The sequence below is a fragment of the Scaptodrosophila lebanonensis genome, unplaced genomic scaffold, assembly GCF_003285725.1.
Source record: "Scaptodrosophila lebanonensis strain 11010-0011.00,11010-0021.00 unplaced genomic scaffold, SlebRS2 tig00000072-arrow-pilon, whole genome shotgun sequence".
Classification (NCBI taxonomy): domain Eukaryota; kingdom Metazoa; phylum Arthropoda; class Insecta; order Diptera; family Drosophilidae; genus Scaptodrosophila; species Scaptodrosophila lebanonensis.
In genome coordinates, this window is record NW_022060558.1 from 4,655,099 (window position 1) to 4,671,799 (window position 16,701).

Consider the following 16,701-nt stretch of genomic DNA (forward strand, 5'->3'; position numbering starts at 1 on the left):
GCAATTGGTTATACTATGTGGACGAATATATATTTTCAACCTGAAGAAACGAGCGAAATTATGTGACAAGGCCACTTGTACCTAGTACTTTATTAGTCATGGGACATTAAAGATTCAAATACCCTCCATTATTTAAATTATTTGTTGCTAACATTTTATTGTGACCACTCGACATTTTCAACGCAGCTTAGTACAGGAATGATCGTTCAATTTTTAATTCTATCTCATACCGAAGCGAATATTCAAAGAGCTTTCAGCCGCAGTAACATTTATAAATAGGTTTTAAGTCGCACAAGAATCTAGATAAGCCCATATCTCGGCGAAAATGTGAATTAGTCTCCTACATTAATAATCGGGCAAGTTATATTGTATGTACATATGTATAAACTTTTACAAGTAATAGAGATAGTATTAAAGTTATTTAGTTACTAATTTGAGCGATATTTTGATTTTCTCTTCTTAACTTTTTCATTTGCTCTCTTGTTTAAAAGAAATTAAAAAATTACGCATACGTAGACTTTGTGTTATTAATCTAAATACGGTTATTCATAGTTATAGAATATTCCATACTTAAAAAACAGTTAAAAAAAAAAAAAAATTAAATTATACTGTTTCTTATGTAGGAAATGTAGAGGTACTATACATGCATTTGATTCTTAATCAGATTTATTGCCCAAGCGCTATGGCACTGCCACACAGAAACATTGTTTTCTTTTTTGAAAGCTTACTAGTGGCAATAATTCTTGGAGCTCACATTTAAACTTATGTGCAGGAGATGATTAAACTTTATTACATCGTGCCGGGCCCGGGCCAATATATTTAAACTAATACTACCGCAGACCCAAATGATCTAAAATTCGATATTCCAAGTCATTGTATAGGAATTCATTTCATTCGTTTTCTACTTATTTTCACGCTCAGATTTGAAATAAAATTAAAGAATTACTGTATGTTCTCTCATAAGCAATACTTGTTTTTTAAGTGAGGTCAGATTTAGTTTATTTTCTGATTTCAGTTTTTTATTCAACAGTCGTTCAGAATATTCATAGCTTCGGTTAAGTGCTAACTTTTTCACAATCTTAACATATATACATATGCAGATTTTTGTGTATGTGTATCCATTAAATTTGAACTTGAACCATACGGAAATGTTATGTCACTGTCCCGGCCCCCTCATGCTACCAATGCGAACTTAAGAGCGCGTGAAAACGCGCAAATATTGTTTTTTTGATTTGCTTCTGTTTCATTTAAAGAATTATGCAATTCGTGCTGCCAATCAGTGCGAAATTTCGAGCAACGGCTAGTGCATCGTATTAGGGGCCTAAGCGGTTTGAGACGCATTCCCAGCCAGGAAGTGATTCCGGCGGAGAAAATGTTTAAGCCAGCGACGCTCTCTGTTCGAAAAGCACTAAGACACGCTCACCTGCCCAACCGCCTATGGACATTAAAAGTAATACATAGTTTAATTTTTGCAAGCGGAAATTAATTTACCGAATGGATATTGGTGTGAGTAAGCAAATTGCAGGCAAATGAATTAATTATAGCCAGCTGCAATTTGGCGTCGGCATCCACATCAATCGGTCCAATAAAACACTCACTATCACAGACCTAAATGGATGGCGTGGGTCAGTGTGTGTTTTTCCAGATGTACTTGTAGTTGCAATCTGTGGCTTGTTGTGTTGCCACTTCGAGTCTGAGTCTGAGTCCGAGCCCGAATCCGAATTGTCCCTCAAACTCGAACTTTTTCACTTTTCTACGCAGGTCGCGCACTCACCAAATAGAAACTTTTTCGCGTTTGTATCTCTGATCGCCGTAAACCGAACTAAATCGATTCTCACCTTACAGCTGCCATTAGAAGCTAAAAGAAACACCAGCGCAGACGCAGACGCCGAGACTTGAGGCTCTGAGCCATGCCACAGCTTCCACGATCGCTCGTCGTAGCGGTCTCGGAAGAGTTGCTCACCAAATAAAAAAAAAACAAAATTACAACGAATACTTCCAGGCTAGCGACCAGTTCTCGGTGCGGCTGCTGGCTTTCATTCAATGTCTGGTAGTCTCCGTTTTTTTTTTTTTTTTCATATAAACTTTTAAATATTTATTACTTATTTGTGGTCTCCTCTTATCTCTGCAAACAAGCTGTGACTTTTTTGTTGGTGATTTCGTATTTGAATTGAACCGTGGCTATGTAGTCGCGATAAAATGCCCCGGAGCTGAATAACATTCCCGTCATCGTTCCTCATTCATTCATTCTTCATTCTTCCACTCACTATTCACAACCACTCGATGATCGAGGTTGGAGGTTCGAGCAACTATGGCGGGACTGGATACTTACTTAGCTGGCGATGCCGCTGCCACTGCCACTGCCGCCGGCTCTGCCCACTGTTCGCTTATCGCCCGCCCCATCGAACTGCTTTCAATTAGAAGAGAAAGTTCTTGCATGCAAGAAAAAGTGAAAAAATCAACAGCACAAAATACACTCACACACGCACATACACCAACAATATAAAAGATCCAACAAAAATGTTGTCCAGCGCGCAAGACGCTTTTACTCTTAGCCAGCTATCGACAATGGTGGCCGGAGTCGGGGTTCGGCGATCGGCGGGTGGTGGAAGTGGCCGTAAAAATTGCACCTCATAAATTAAGTTGTTTATGTATGCTCGTTACGTTTGTGCTTGGCAACCGACCGGTGGGCTTATGGCGAGCAATCTGGCAGAGCTAGATTCTAGAGAGTCGCGGCACTTAGCATTGATATGCTATATAGGCAGATGGACCGGAACTTCAATCGCATGCCTTACTTATCCGAAAGTCCGGCTTTGAGTCCGTAATCTTTACATATGCGAGGATATATACCATGAGCCTGGCCAGAATCTCTTGTAGGGGAGGATAATACATTCTCAAAGATTTTGGGTACGATGAACTAACAGAATAACTAATAGACTCACGATTTCTTACCATTCTTCTATTAGTAGCTCCAGTAGCTTTTATTCACCATTTCAGTCCCTTTATACAACATCAACTATTTTAACGGCCGCGGTTTTTCATTTAAAACGGTTTGGTTGAAGGGGGAATTCCCGTCTATTCTGGCCAAAAAATGTTTTGAATTGTTTTATTAAAGTGTCTTATTAAAATAAATGAAATGCAATTAAAATATATACCGCCGATGTATAAAGTACATACATCCATTGATGAACGTTTTCATAAAATTTGCATACATTTGTATAATTTCCGTAGGAGTTGACCCATTGTTATTACTATAACCTAACATAAGGACACATAAAGACTGCATAGAGAAAAACACAAACATATCCGACCTAGGACTTATGAGAGTGTGAATACCAAGTCTGGGGAGTCTGGGGAATCTTATACTTTCCCAGATCCTGATCAAAAACAGTAACTGTGTGAAAGCCACTTACCTGGCGCGCATCCGACTCGTTTATTTTAAATTCTTTAAAGTGTTTATTAATCAATCTTGTATACCCTGTATCTACCTCCTTTCTCCAGTATTTTAATGGGAACAAACTGTGTTGTACAAATCGTTCCTATGACAGCTATATTATATAATACAACGATGTCAACGAAATTTTTTTCTACTTATAATAAGGTATTCTAAAAAACAAAATACTACCACAACCAATACGCTCCTGCAACAACATAGCTGTTGCCGCAGAGAATGCACCGAGACTGCAATCATGGCTACAAATTCTATAAAAATGATGCTTGTCAGATATAACTTGATATACGGACAAGTTGGCATCAAAGGAATGTGATTGTAGTTTGCGATCGATAAACGTTTAAGTGCGGGGTGCATTGAAAAGAAATATAAACCTGGGCTTAGGAAAGATTGGAGATCTTAATATAGAATGTATGTATATACTTTGTGTGGCTTACCACGGCTCCCTCTGGATGTTATGGTATGATATTATAAAAAATATATACTATTTGTGTTATAATAAATAGAGGTTACCATTTTATAAGTATCTGCTTACTATTCACCCGCGCCTGTAGATGTTTCCAAGTGAGTTAACGAACATGATAGCGTTCATTCGGTTTGTTCTGTTCAACGGCAACGGGTCGGCATATCACGGTCACGCTACAAGTGCAACTGCAACTGCACCGTTATCTTGGTAGGCGTTGCATTACGTATTCGGTTCTTTAATTAAGTATACGTAAGCAAATAAATTTGCTTGACAAGAGGCACGCACTGGGCAATTGAATTCAATTGAACTGTGAGCGCCCTCCAAAAATAGAAGAACAACACCAACAACAGCGTATGTGACTTTGATCCGAAAGCGCCCGAAAGCAAACAAAGAGAGAGAGAGAGAGAGAGCAGAACATGAGCTAAGCTGATGTTAAACGAAATTGAACGTTTCTTCCACTACTGTTAAGTCTGCCTCTCTGCTCCCCTAATGACGACAGCAACAGCGTACACAGAGACTGGGTCACTGTTACAAACGTAAGAACAATCATACTCTCACAGATACACTCTCACTCTACCTATCTGGCACTGAGGCAGACCCAAACCGCAAGCGGTGTTGCTCATTTAACTATTTTTCCGACAGTTCTAGAGTTTTACAAAAAGCCGATTTCAGGCATAATCGTTAACTGATGCTGGCGAGATTTATAAATAAAATATCCAAAAATATATTACTTGTCATTGTGCTAAGAAGAATTTATAATGCAGAGATCACACTCATTTATCAGTCATTAAAATAAAGTGTCTTAAAATAAGTCTTATCTAAAATATTTTTACCTGTGAAGATATCGGCTTAAAATATCAAATACATAATAATATATAAATGTGTTGTAATAGTTTTCATAAATTTTAATGTATTTGGTTATCTCTAACTTCTTTTAATGACTGATCTAGCTTTTTTATGGCTTAAAAAGTGCAACACTGACAGCAAGCTGCTGTGACAATTAGAAACGGTGAGCGCGGGAGATGTGTGTTTTTTTTAAAGCAAACGAAACAACAAAAGTAATAAGAACAGCAAAAAAAAAGAATTTTTTAAAATTATACAGCAGACCCAGACCCAGACTTTGCTTTCGTTTCGCATCTTTTCTTTTTAAAGCGGTTTTTAATTTATTTTCATTTCAATTCGGTGCTCGCTGACTTTCACACAATTGAAAGGGTTTCCCCAACTCCGCCCACTCTATTCCGATTTCAGGTCGAACCTTTGCCTTTGAGAAGTTTGACTTCAATTGTTTGTGGCTAATTGAAATCCATATAAATTAAGTTACGCAGTTATTGAGTAAAAATTGATTTTATTTGCATTTTAATTGTAGGTATGTATGTATGTTAGGCTTACGCTATGTATGTATATATGCATTAAAGAAGGTTTTTCAGTTTTCAGTTTGTAGTTACGTTTTTGTTTGAGTTTTAAAGTTTAAGCTAAGATCTAAAGCTTGGCAATAAGTTTAACGAGAAAGTGCGTGTGTGTGTTTGTGTATGTGAGTGTGGAGAAGTTCATTGTCATTAGTTGAAACAATTGATTCGCCTTTTGCAGCTTCAGTTTGAGCTTCTCGTATCGTTTTGTTGCGATTGTTTCCATTTTAGTACAAAAATAATCACTTGTGTAAACATGAAACCGTTTCGCGTTGCAGTTTTTGTCACAGGAACAATAGCCTACAAGCATACAATATGGTTATCAAAACTTTTTACACTTATGTTTGTATGTATGTATGTATGTATAAGTGTTAATGTATGTATGTACATATGTACGTCTGTGTGTGCGTATTCACGCTACGTGCTTTGCATTTTGAGCTGCAGCCACTGGAAATCTCCAGAAGCAGAAACAGACCCGAAAAAACAAAGGCAAAGCTCAAAAGCATGTAAAAAACTGTAAAATGTTTGAGTCGCGCTTAAAAATAAAACAAACTTAAAGCTATGCAACTGCATGTGTGTGTGTGTCTGCGTGTGTACAGCTAAAGTATTGCACTATATATATATATATGTATATAAATATGATTAACAATTTACATGGGTATACAAAATTCATAAAAATAAACATTTTCCACATAGGAGTTGCTTACATTTTAACAACCAAAAGCCCTTGTGATTACATCTTGAGATAGGAGTTGAAGGAGGGTAATTGAAAAAGTGTTATACAGAGTTAAAGATTGAAATGGATACCCAAAAATATAAGTAGCTATGTGTGCGTGTGTGTATTTGCATTTCAAATTGAATTTAAGGAAAAGACAAAAAAGTTTTGCGCTCGCTAACTTCTAATTGGCAGCTGGCAACTGTTAACTTTTTGCACGCTATGAAAAATTGTGCGGAAAATGGGAAAGCGCAGCAGACATGCACACCTATGGTCTAAAGTCTAGTCTACAGCATTAAGAATGAAGCAAGAGAATGGTGGAAGTGTTGATGAAGTGGGGGAAGAAGTGAAGAGGCGACAGCGCAAATGTCTGAATGCGTGAGTGTTTGTGCCCCTCTGTATACGTTATGTGTGTGTGTGTGTGTGTTCAACAATTTCACGTGACATATTCTTGTAAGTTTTTTCTTCAATGGTTCTTTTAACGGAATGTGGTTTTTGTTGTTGATGTTGTCGCACAAACACATAACACATGCAAAACATTAAACGCCTATTTAACGCCCACCCTAAACACTTTTGAAGCCTCTAACATGAGTCGTACAGCCTGCAGTCCAGCCCGCCTCTGCGTCTGCACCTGCTGCTCTGTCCAGGCTGCTGGAGCACAAGAGAAAATCCTGCACGGCAGAGAGAGAGAGACGACACAGGTTGCTGTTGTTGTTGTTGTTGCTGCTGCTGCTGCCACGCCCTTGCGCAGGAAGGAGCTGTTGCGTCTCAATTGCGTCGTTCGCCCGCACGTGTCGCCGCATGCCGGGTCTGCTCCTTCTCGCGCAGTTCCTTGATGGCACCCACTGTGCCGAACATCACTTTGGCCGTCAGCTGTGTGGTGCTGGACTTTCCGCTGGAGAGCGTGGCGTTGGCGTCCCGATCCAGGCCCGCATTGGCGTTGTTGGCGTATGCGCTTGTGTACGACACATAATTGTTGTTCAGATCCCGACCACAGCTGCACTGATGTGACATATTCTTGTTGTTGTTGATCGATTTGATACACGTAAGTAGTTTAAAACTTTCCAGCCTCCCCGTTTCGGTTGATTAGTTTATTTGTGTTTCAGTATCTTGGGATTCGTTTAAAATGGTTGCACGCTTAGATTAGCTGAACAGATGATTCAATGATTAGGATGATCAGCGGGAGCAGCGAAACTTTTCTGTCTGGCACCACACAAAACTCAACGTCGCTTGCAAGCCCGATAGTCACAGTCGCTCACACTTTCACAGACTCACTAGAACTAATTTCGAAAAACTTTGGTGTTGTTTTTGTGGCTGGCAAGCAACGACGACGGCAGCGACGACGTCAACGATGGCGTCGCCGATCGCAGAAGACTGCCGACGATGAGCAGCCCCCAGTTACAGTACATGGAGCATATGCATGGAGAGTTGAGAGCACAAGAGAGCGGCGTACGTAAGACGTGAGCGCCGCTGGAGCGAGTGCTGCTCGTGGGAGCTCCAAAGAGAGACATAAAACTTGCTGCCGACGCAGTGGAGCTTGCCATGAGTGCTGTTATAGTGGTAGTTATTGTTGTTTCTGTTGTTGTTGCTGCCACAGTGAAATGATAAATTTCTCTACACTCTGCAGCTGCTGATGTTGTCGATCGTGGGCATGGATGCTGTTGTTGTTGCTGTTGCGGCTCTGACGTCGTCGGTTACTGAGCAAGCTTCGGCCGTGAGCTTTCTTGATTGCACTGCTGTTGACGTTGTTGTTGTTGGCGCTTCTAATGTCAGCGTCCCGCCCTCCTCTCTTTCTGTAATATTGTGTTGCTCGTCGTTAACGATGCCGACGCAGGCGCTGACGCTACGCTTGTGTAATCTTTTGCAGTCAGCAACCTCGCCTTATTCTGCTACTTCTTCTTCTTCGTTGCTCGAGCTGCTCTGCCTTTTGTGAAGCGGTAATTTGTATTGCTTTTTCTTTTGAATGCTTTTTGCTTTTGTTTTTGTTTACAACAATTTGCAAATTCCAAGCGCACGCTCCACAATATTTCAATGCACTAGCCAATGCTATGTTATTGTTGTTGCCGCTGGGTGAAAATCACTAACTTGTTGTCGTCGCCGCTCCCACCACTGCAGTGCTCACCTGTTGCTGCTTTTGCTGTTATTGCTGGCATTCGTCAGGTTTCATTCACCTCTGGGCAGAGCAGCAAAAGTTTAAAAACAAAAAAAAAACACTTATTTGAGAAAAAAAAAAAACAGTGTTGTCTGTCTGTTGCTTTTTAGTCTGTCTGTTGCGACGTCGGCTGCCTTTCATTTACATAATTAAAATGCAAATAAGCTAAAAAGCAAACAAGTGCGCGACTTTAATCACGCAGCGCAACGTTTACCGCTCTGGCTATTGTTGTTGTTGCTTGTGTCGCTGCTTTTGTGCCAACTGCGCCATGCACTTCGCATATTACACATACGCTCTGTAGCCGTCCGTAGAGGTTGTCACGCAACTTGTACTTACATACATATTTGCACAGCTCTATGTGCTAGAAGATGAAACGGCAGGAAAACCCGAAAACTGAAAGGCCAATAGGCGAAATGGATCGTAAAGATTGATTTGGGTTCCGTCCCGTAAAAACAATCCACAGCTGAACCTGACCTCAATTTTAGGCGGCGTTTCTATAACAACGAAAACCCAGTTTAGAATGCATGACATAAACAGAAACAGCGCGCAGTCAAAGCGCTGCCAACAGCGACGGGCACGACGACGCTGGCATAGCATTCGCTTTCGATCAAGTGGGCAAATCACTTTCGACCATTTTGCTTGCCAACTAGCCAACGAGTTGTACTACCAGTTTTCTCCAAGAACTTCAATCTGACCCATATACACATACGCAAACAGACTCACACACTCTCATATCAACGTACAGTATGAAGTGGGTGGCAGCAGCGTCAGCCGAGAACGAAGCGCGCTCTTATCGTTGCCAGCAGAAGAGAGACGGAGAGCAGTGAGCAGTGAGCATACAGAGAGTGTAAGTGTTGAGCTTTGGAGAGTTCGAAAAGAAAGCGAAAAAGAAATTTTAATGCAGCGAGGCGTAGAATGGAGAACGCGCTGCGCTTCTCACAAATACTCGACTTCTTGGCCATAATCAGTGCTGTCTTTAGTGTCCAAGCTGCCAAAAAGTGTGTCACTGAGTTACTCAGTCACTTGGGGTCTTGGAGAACCAAACAAGAAGCCGAACCGGCAATGCCGGAGCGCTAGCGTCGCGACGAACAACATTCTTTGCCGACTTTCTGCCTCACACACATCTACACGTGCATATAAGCACGAGTAGGTATGTATGTACTATACGTGCTTACTATAGATTCACATAACCGTACGTACAGAGACACTAATCGTCATTTGTATTTTGACAAACCTAATATAAATGTACGAATATATGGCTATGATACTTGTATAAACATGTGTCTACATAAGTAGTAAGATTATGTATATATTTTAAGGTTTGTGAATGACGAATTGAAATACACATTTAAAAGCTGCAGTACAGGGAATGACGTCACTAACGATTGTGCCTCCACATTTGTGCAGAAAAGAAAAGCTGTAAGGTTTTACAAATTTCCTGCTAAGAGCTACATTACGAAAAGTCTGCTTATGGAAGATATTGTCATATGCAGTGTAAAAGATTAAGTACAGATGCGTTCCTTGACCTGTATAATTGATGCCAGGTTGCATATTAAAGACTGTTTATGAGTTAATTCAAAATTGAGGAGACTTTTGTGGTATGCTACAAAATTCTTCTCGCTTACCATTTGGACTGTGCGTTGATTGCAAATACATTCAAATATTAGTTTTCTTATTCCAATTTTTCAAGAACAATTTATGCCCTAATGCAATATGAAATAGCACCGTTCTGATTGTTAAAAATGTGTTTCTGCTTTTGTAGATTGCAATAATACATTCAAAGACTGAAATTAACGCTAAATCACATCCAGAATTCTTAAGAATGCACTGATTTATCAGGAAGTATTATATATAGTATAGATAGATATAGATTATATAGATAGATATACAGTGAAAGGGGATACTTAAATACTTTATACACCAATCGAATGTTTTAGAAGAGAGCGTCCGGATAAAAGAGGGGCCCATTAAGGGAATTTTCATTTTAGTTGTATATTTGATTTAATTAAACTTATTTATTTAATCTAATTTAGCAATTAACTCAAAAAATAAACAATTTTTTTCTGTTCTTAAGGTAGGTACAGAAAATTTGATAGTTTAGCCCCCTTTTTTGTTTGATATGAAACAAATTCCGATGAGCTTGAAGTTATTTTTACACGTCGTGTGCCAATTGTTAGATTAAGTTCATAAATTCTTGAAATAACTACTAAATTTATTTTTCCCCGCACATCTTGTTTTTCTACCAAGGAGGATTTTTGTATTTTTCAAAACCCAGATATAAATCTAATTAAAAACCTTTAGGGGTTCTCTCAAATAAGGGAATGGAATGCAGTTTAAGATTTTAAATCTCTCAAATAAGCTATAGTAGCCTGAAATGAGCTAAAATTATGCGAATAATCATTCAAAAAATAATTATGCTAATGGAATCCCGTATAATCAGGGTTATACATAATAATAGGAGCTCGATTAAATAAAATGTATAACCGGTTTTTATACTCTGTACATGAAATGTACAAGAGTATATTAGGTTTGCGGGAGCTGAAAAATGTAACAGGCAGAAGGAGGCGTGGCAGACCCCACAAAGTATATATATTCTTGATCAGCATGACGAGACGAGTCGATCTAGCCCTGTCTGTCTGTCTGTCCGTCTGTCCGTCCGTATGAACACCTGGATCTCAGAGACTATAAGAGATAGAGACACCAAATTTTGCACAAAGATGCTTTATGTGTGTATTCTATACGAGTTTGTTTTATTTTTTTGATTTTCCCCCCCACTTCCCCCCTATGGGGGTTTCCCGATTTTCCATTCGTATAATCGCCTATATCTCGGAGACTATAAGACCTAAGAACACCAAATTTTAGTCCCAGATGCCTTATGTGAATACGCAGAAAATGTATATTTTGGAATTCCCCTCCCTCCCCCCTCTACCCCGCAAATCGTAACTCCCGTAATTCTTGGAATTTCGTACTAAAATTTTGGAAATACCCCCAATTGGTTATTTAACAAGAAGTTATAGCCATAAATATATTTGCTGATGCAGCGCTGCTCAAGCGCTGCCCGCGGCTGTTGTTGATGTTGCTGTTTGGTTGACTGCGAAAATGCTTACACATACACGAATTGATGCGCATAGGCATACATACACTCACACAGACGCAATTGCTATGTTCGAATACCGAGAGAGGTAAAATCGATCAAATTTTTTTTTTTATTTTCTTAATTTTTTTATTTTCTATAATTATTGTAAACATATGTACAGAGTATTTCAAAGTCGGGACACCCGACTTTAGCTTTTTTACTTGTTTATTTAAGAATTTTAAAAACAAGAAAGGAATTTTAAAGTCTTAAATACCCTGTACCTCCCACCAAAAAGAAAAAAAGGAAAAATTAAATTTTATAAAATTAATTTTAAAAAAATTATATTTATTAAATTATTTAATTAAATTAAGGACATGTTCATGTGCAGTTTTAACAGCATACATTTACATCAGTATCGTGACACTGCGTGCTTATATGCGTGTATGTACATATGTATGTATGTAGCACAAAGCTGAACCAAAGCAGCAATAACAACAACAGCTGCGGACAGCGGCACCGATTCTATTTATTTCTATAACTTTCTTCAGAATTGACCTATCATGATCATTTGGCATACATACACATAATCACTAACGATATGTAGTTACCACATTTTAGTTCGATATTCCAAGAATTACGAGAGTTATGGAAAAAAACACGAATTGCCTGAGAGTGGGGGGTGCATCAGAATAAAAAAAAAATTTACCTGCCTAGGGCTTAGGGGAACCTGGATACCAAGTTTGGTAATTCTAGCTCTTGTACCTTTTTAGATCCTTGCGCTCATACAGACGGACAGACGGACGGACGGACGGACATGGCTATATCGACTCGGCTTGTCACCCTGATCAGTAATATATACATACACTTTGTGGAGTCTGCCACACCTCCTTCTGCCTGTTACATACATTCGCACGAATGTACAGGCTATAATGATTTCCTTGTATCGCATTTTATATTTCTAAGCTTAACTCACTCTCTAATAACTTAGAGATACCAAGTTTGGTTATTCTTGCTCTTGCTCTTGATGAGATCGTTGCGCTCATACAGACAGACGGACGGACAGACGGACATAGCTATATCGACTTGTCTTGCCATCCTGATCAATAATATATATACTTTGTGGGTATCTGCCATGCCTCCTTCTGTGTGTTACATACATGCGCACAAAACTAGTATAGCCTTTCACCCTTTGGGTACAGGCTATAATGATTTCCTTGTATCACATTTTATTTTTCTAAGCTTAACTCAATCTCTAATACTTGTAACTTAGTAGTAATGTAATGCTTACACACCAATAAAGTACCTCCAATATAATTCTAGCATAACGATCCTAAAAGTTGTTTTTCATTATTAAATGCTTAATATGGTTTCTTATTACAAGTACATAAGGAACTTTTACAATATATTGAAACTGAAACTGATTAACCTCCAAATTACTTAAGTTTCTTTCATTGCGAAAACCAAAATCAAATTAGAATCCATTATTTATTACGTAATCTATCTACAGTGCTGCCATTTTCGAATGGTGCAAACATTTCAGGGAATATTGCAAAGGGTTTCTTTTTCACGTGTTAAGTAACATTTGCCGACTACTGTAATTTGTGCTTGTGAGTCGTGGGGCATATGTGTGTGTGGGTCTGCGGCGTCTATCGACGCTTGGTCAGCGGCCACCTTTGCCTTTGCTGTGCTCCATGCTTTATTCTAATTATAAATTTATTTATACTCGCTTACAATTGTTCACATGTTGGATTTGTGTTTCCCTTGTTGCTGCGGCTTGTTGCCAATATCTAATGCTACATAAGTTCATCTGGATTGTGGTTGCATCGACGACAGTGGCAGCCTCAAGTGCATTGCATGGCGCTGCTTTTTTCTCATGCGCAGAATCAATTAAAATCCACGGAAAACTTGTTGTGGGAAAAATCTCCGAAAACCTGCATAAAAATCGTGATTTTCATTTTTTGCTTTTGCTGGTGTATTTTTTCTTCTTCTACGTCTTCATTTTTGTTTCATTTTTTTCTTCTGCCACACCACTACAACAAAAATGTTTTCTTTGGTGATTTTTATGTTTCTGCTTATGCATTTTTGGTGGGAAGCTTTGCGGGCTGCATATACTATATACATATGTGTGTGTATGTGTGTGTGTGTGTGAGTGTGTGTGTGTGTGTTGGAGTAGGTGTGGGCTAAACTGGTTGGTTCGTTGGTTGGTTGGCTGACTAGCCGGCTGTGGAGGTTTCAGCCGTGCACTGCGCCGGTGCTGCGCTGATGATGATTTATAGCTGAACTTGTCTTCTGGAACACTAAATTGAAATAACTTGAGTGCCGCACACTCGTTTCTGCTGCCATTAGATAGCCACGTTTGATATCCTCCATTTGCTGACAGGCACAACAAAGTTGAACATATGCCACAGGCAGCCCAACAAGCGACAGCTGTGCTCACCGCGACATGAGCCATGCGGCTTGCAAGCGAATTGCAAATTTTTGGTCAACTTGGCCACGGCCTCGCCTTCGAAGTCATCGTCGTCACCTCCGCCTAATAAGTGTGGCTGCGGCTTAGACCACTGGGAAATTTATGAACCTGTTCCGGTGTGTGACGCTGCCATCACGTACAAACAATCCTACATACTATATGTATTATCCATACGTTCATATACTATGTATGTATATTTGGATATGGATATCTGGGTATGATAAGTTGCCTGTTTGTGCTTTTGTTATTGTTGTTGTTGTCACGCTTTACACACGTTGGCCATCAACAAATCATTATGGCCTGTCCGCATGTTGTGCATGCTCTGTTCGACGTCATGATGTTCCGTTCTTATTTGCCTTTTTTGGCGACTTTGTTATCAGCAAAGATTTATGATCGATTGCCAATGCAGGAACGCCATCGAAACATATGTGCTGTGCTGTGGGGAGAAACGCCCACGTGGACCTTCAGATTTCGATCCGATTGCGAGTGGGACAGCAAGGCTTCCTGCGCCTCAGCGCACAGCACGCGCAAATATGATTCACGCAATATGTATGTTTAAAAAAAATACAATGTGTGTTAGTAAATACCGGATTGCGAAAACAGGTGGATAATTGTCGTTTCCTGTATTCTTGCCTAATTGATCTGCCTGCCAGCAATTTCACAGGAATGCATGACTAATGCTTCGGACGATAGAAGACCAAGCGCCCGTTTCTCCTTGGCTATATCCAATACCAAATAACTTTAAAAAACATGCAGTGAAAACTCCCCTAATAGACACCTCTTTTAACCGGACACCCATCTTAGACGGACTCTTGTTCTAGAACGTTCGTTTTGGTGTACTTTTGAGAGCAAGTTCAACTCTCTTGTGCGCACAATATTTTTCATACTATTTTTCGACACATTCGAACTAAAGCCTCTTTTGGAAAAAAAAATTTCCTTTTAACCGGATACCCCCCTTCGCCGGACAAAAGTTGGTCGACGATGAATTTCCGGCCAAGAGAGGTTTCACTGTATTTAAAAGACCTAAGCTTGAATGAACTACTTAGTACCATTAATTCCCCTAATTCGCAGTCATAATTTAAAATATTTTCTATTTTCGGTAACTGCTTGTACTGATTGATTGAGACGCCTGCCACTCAAACAGTAACAGAAGAAACTCCTTTGTTCGGCCTAGATTGGAAAACCAGATCGGAATGCCAGTCAGGCGGACCAAACTCTTAATTAATTAATTTTTTAAATTTATTTAAATAATTTAATTAAATAATAATTATCCAATACCTAACTGGAGACATACTTATGCTTATGTTCTGTGTCAATAGAATTAATTTACATCGGCCTTGTGTCTATGAGTGTCCGTGTGTGATTATGTGTGCAGTGCAGAGTTTAGCCAAAGCAGCCACAAAAACAACACCTGCTGGCACAGATTGAGCAGAAATTACATTAATGGGTATAAATGTCTCTACAATCGACTTACCAAAATGAAGCACCAACCTGTTGTAATTGGCAAGTCCTACTTGTAGATTTACGTGCGTTATAGGAAATCAGACATTTTTTTGAGTGCATCATTGAAAGAGTGAGCAAAATTGTTTGATCAATTTCCACAAGGTCGCATGCATTTTCAACGCTCCTAGCTGCTGAAGCGTTTGAAAAGTCTACATTGAGTGTTAATATCTTGGAGTTTTCTTTAGGTGTAGCTACAAAAATAGTATATTTTCTTTATATACGAGAGGCATGACTACATAAAATATAAGAAAACAAAACGCACAAAAAAACTGATATCCTTAATGCGCTCTTTAATTTCTTTCAGACTATAAGAGCTCTGTGTGCATCATCCCGGAGCCGAATACGTCATTGCCGCTCCTTTCCAGATTCTAGGCCGGACTCTCGCAATGACATTAGACCTTATATTTATTCTCCCGATCATATTATATAGTAGAAGGTATGCTACAAAGCAAACAGGACTTTATAAAATTAAAATAAACTAAAATAAATAAATTTTACTTTTTAAATATAGTGCCTTTGGACTCCATACAGTGATTTGCATGTCAATCGAGTGTTTTAGCTCGTTGGCTGAGATGGCGTTCAGGATGGCTGAGATGGCTTCTACGTTTGCATAACGCTTTCCTTTCGTCGGCAAACCCATTTTTCCGAAAAGGTAAAAGAGTGCAAAGAATGCATTCTGGCTGTACTTATCAAGAATATGTATATACATAAAGACTCTCACACGTCTTCCTTGGTGTAACACACACTCGCACCTAACTATGTTGTATATCCTTTTACCTGTATAGATTTTAATTATTATTAATATACAAAATCGATTGAAATTATAAGTAGTTTTGTTTTCATAAATATGCAGAATTTCATGGAAATAAAGAACTTGCTGTAGCTGTATACTAAAAATGCATGAAGGTTTTTAATATTCTAGTACTAGAAATATAAGATAAGTGTTAAATAAGTATGACTGTATGACTGTATATTCTTGATCAGGAGTTGCTTAAGTGGATATACGAGTATGTAAACTTTTCCACCCACATACACACATGCACACCCGATTCCAATGTTACTAAGCAATGAAAAATAACAATAAACTTAAATATGCACTTATGTATGTAACTTTTATGCCCGTATTTCATGTTAGAGTCAAGCACTGTGACATTTGTAGCCCACATTCTAAGAATGCACTAATTGTTGGATCGGAATCAATTGGTCTTGCTTTTAAAGCTACGAGTATGTTCTAAACGTATACTCTAAAGTGGCTCTACTACTACGTATGCTATAGAAACGTCATTAAGCCGATATGAACAATGCTTGTTAGTTTGTGGTTTCTTTTATACTGAACTTCACTGACGTCATCCTTCGGCTGAATTGAGTTCCATAAACATATTTGTGTGTGCAAATAACAATTACACCACAAATCTCATTGCGACTTCGATTTTCGTAATGATTTTTCGCCACAGCATCTGAACTA

General features: G+C 39.0%; 1 protein-coding gene and 1 long non-coding RNA gene across 2 annotated transcripts; one reads left to right on the plus strand and one right to left on the minus strand.

Annotated features, from left to right (window-relative positions):
- Positions 1–5,275: 5,275 nt before the first annotated feature.
- On the minus strand, positions 5,276–7,303 carry LOC115625597. The gene has a single exon (XM_030520719.1). The coding sequence runs from the start codon at positions 7,050–7,052 to the stop codon at positions 6,807–6,809; it is 246 nt and encodes an 81-aa protein (XP_030376579.1). The 5' UTR covers positions 7,053–7,303; the 3' UTR covers positions 5,276–6,806.
- A 1,854-nt stretch (positions 7,304–9,157) lies between these two features.
- LOC115625599 lies at positions 9,158–15,996 on the plus strand. Its single transcript, XR_003995540.1, has 3 exons — positions 9,158–9,340; positions 15,541–15,672; positions 15,748–15,996. It is a non-coding gene; the product is annotated as an uncharacterized LOC115625599 (long non-coding RNA).
- Positions 15,997–16,701: the final 705 nt, after the last annotated feature.

What these genes read in the sequence shown, in the direction of transcription:
- LOC115625597 (XM_030520719.1), bottom strand. Translation starts at nt 7,052, where the DNA reads ATGTCACATCAGTGCAGCTGTGGTCGGGATCTGAACAACAATTATGTG.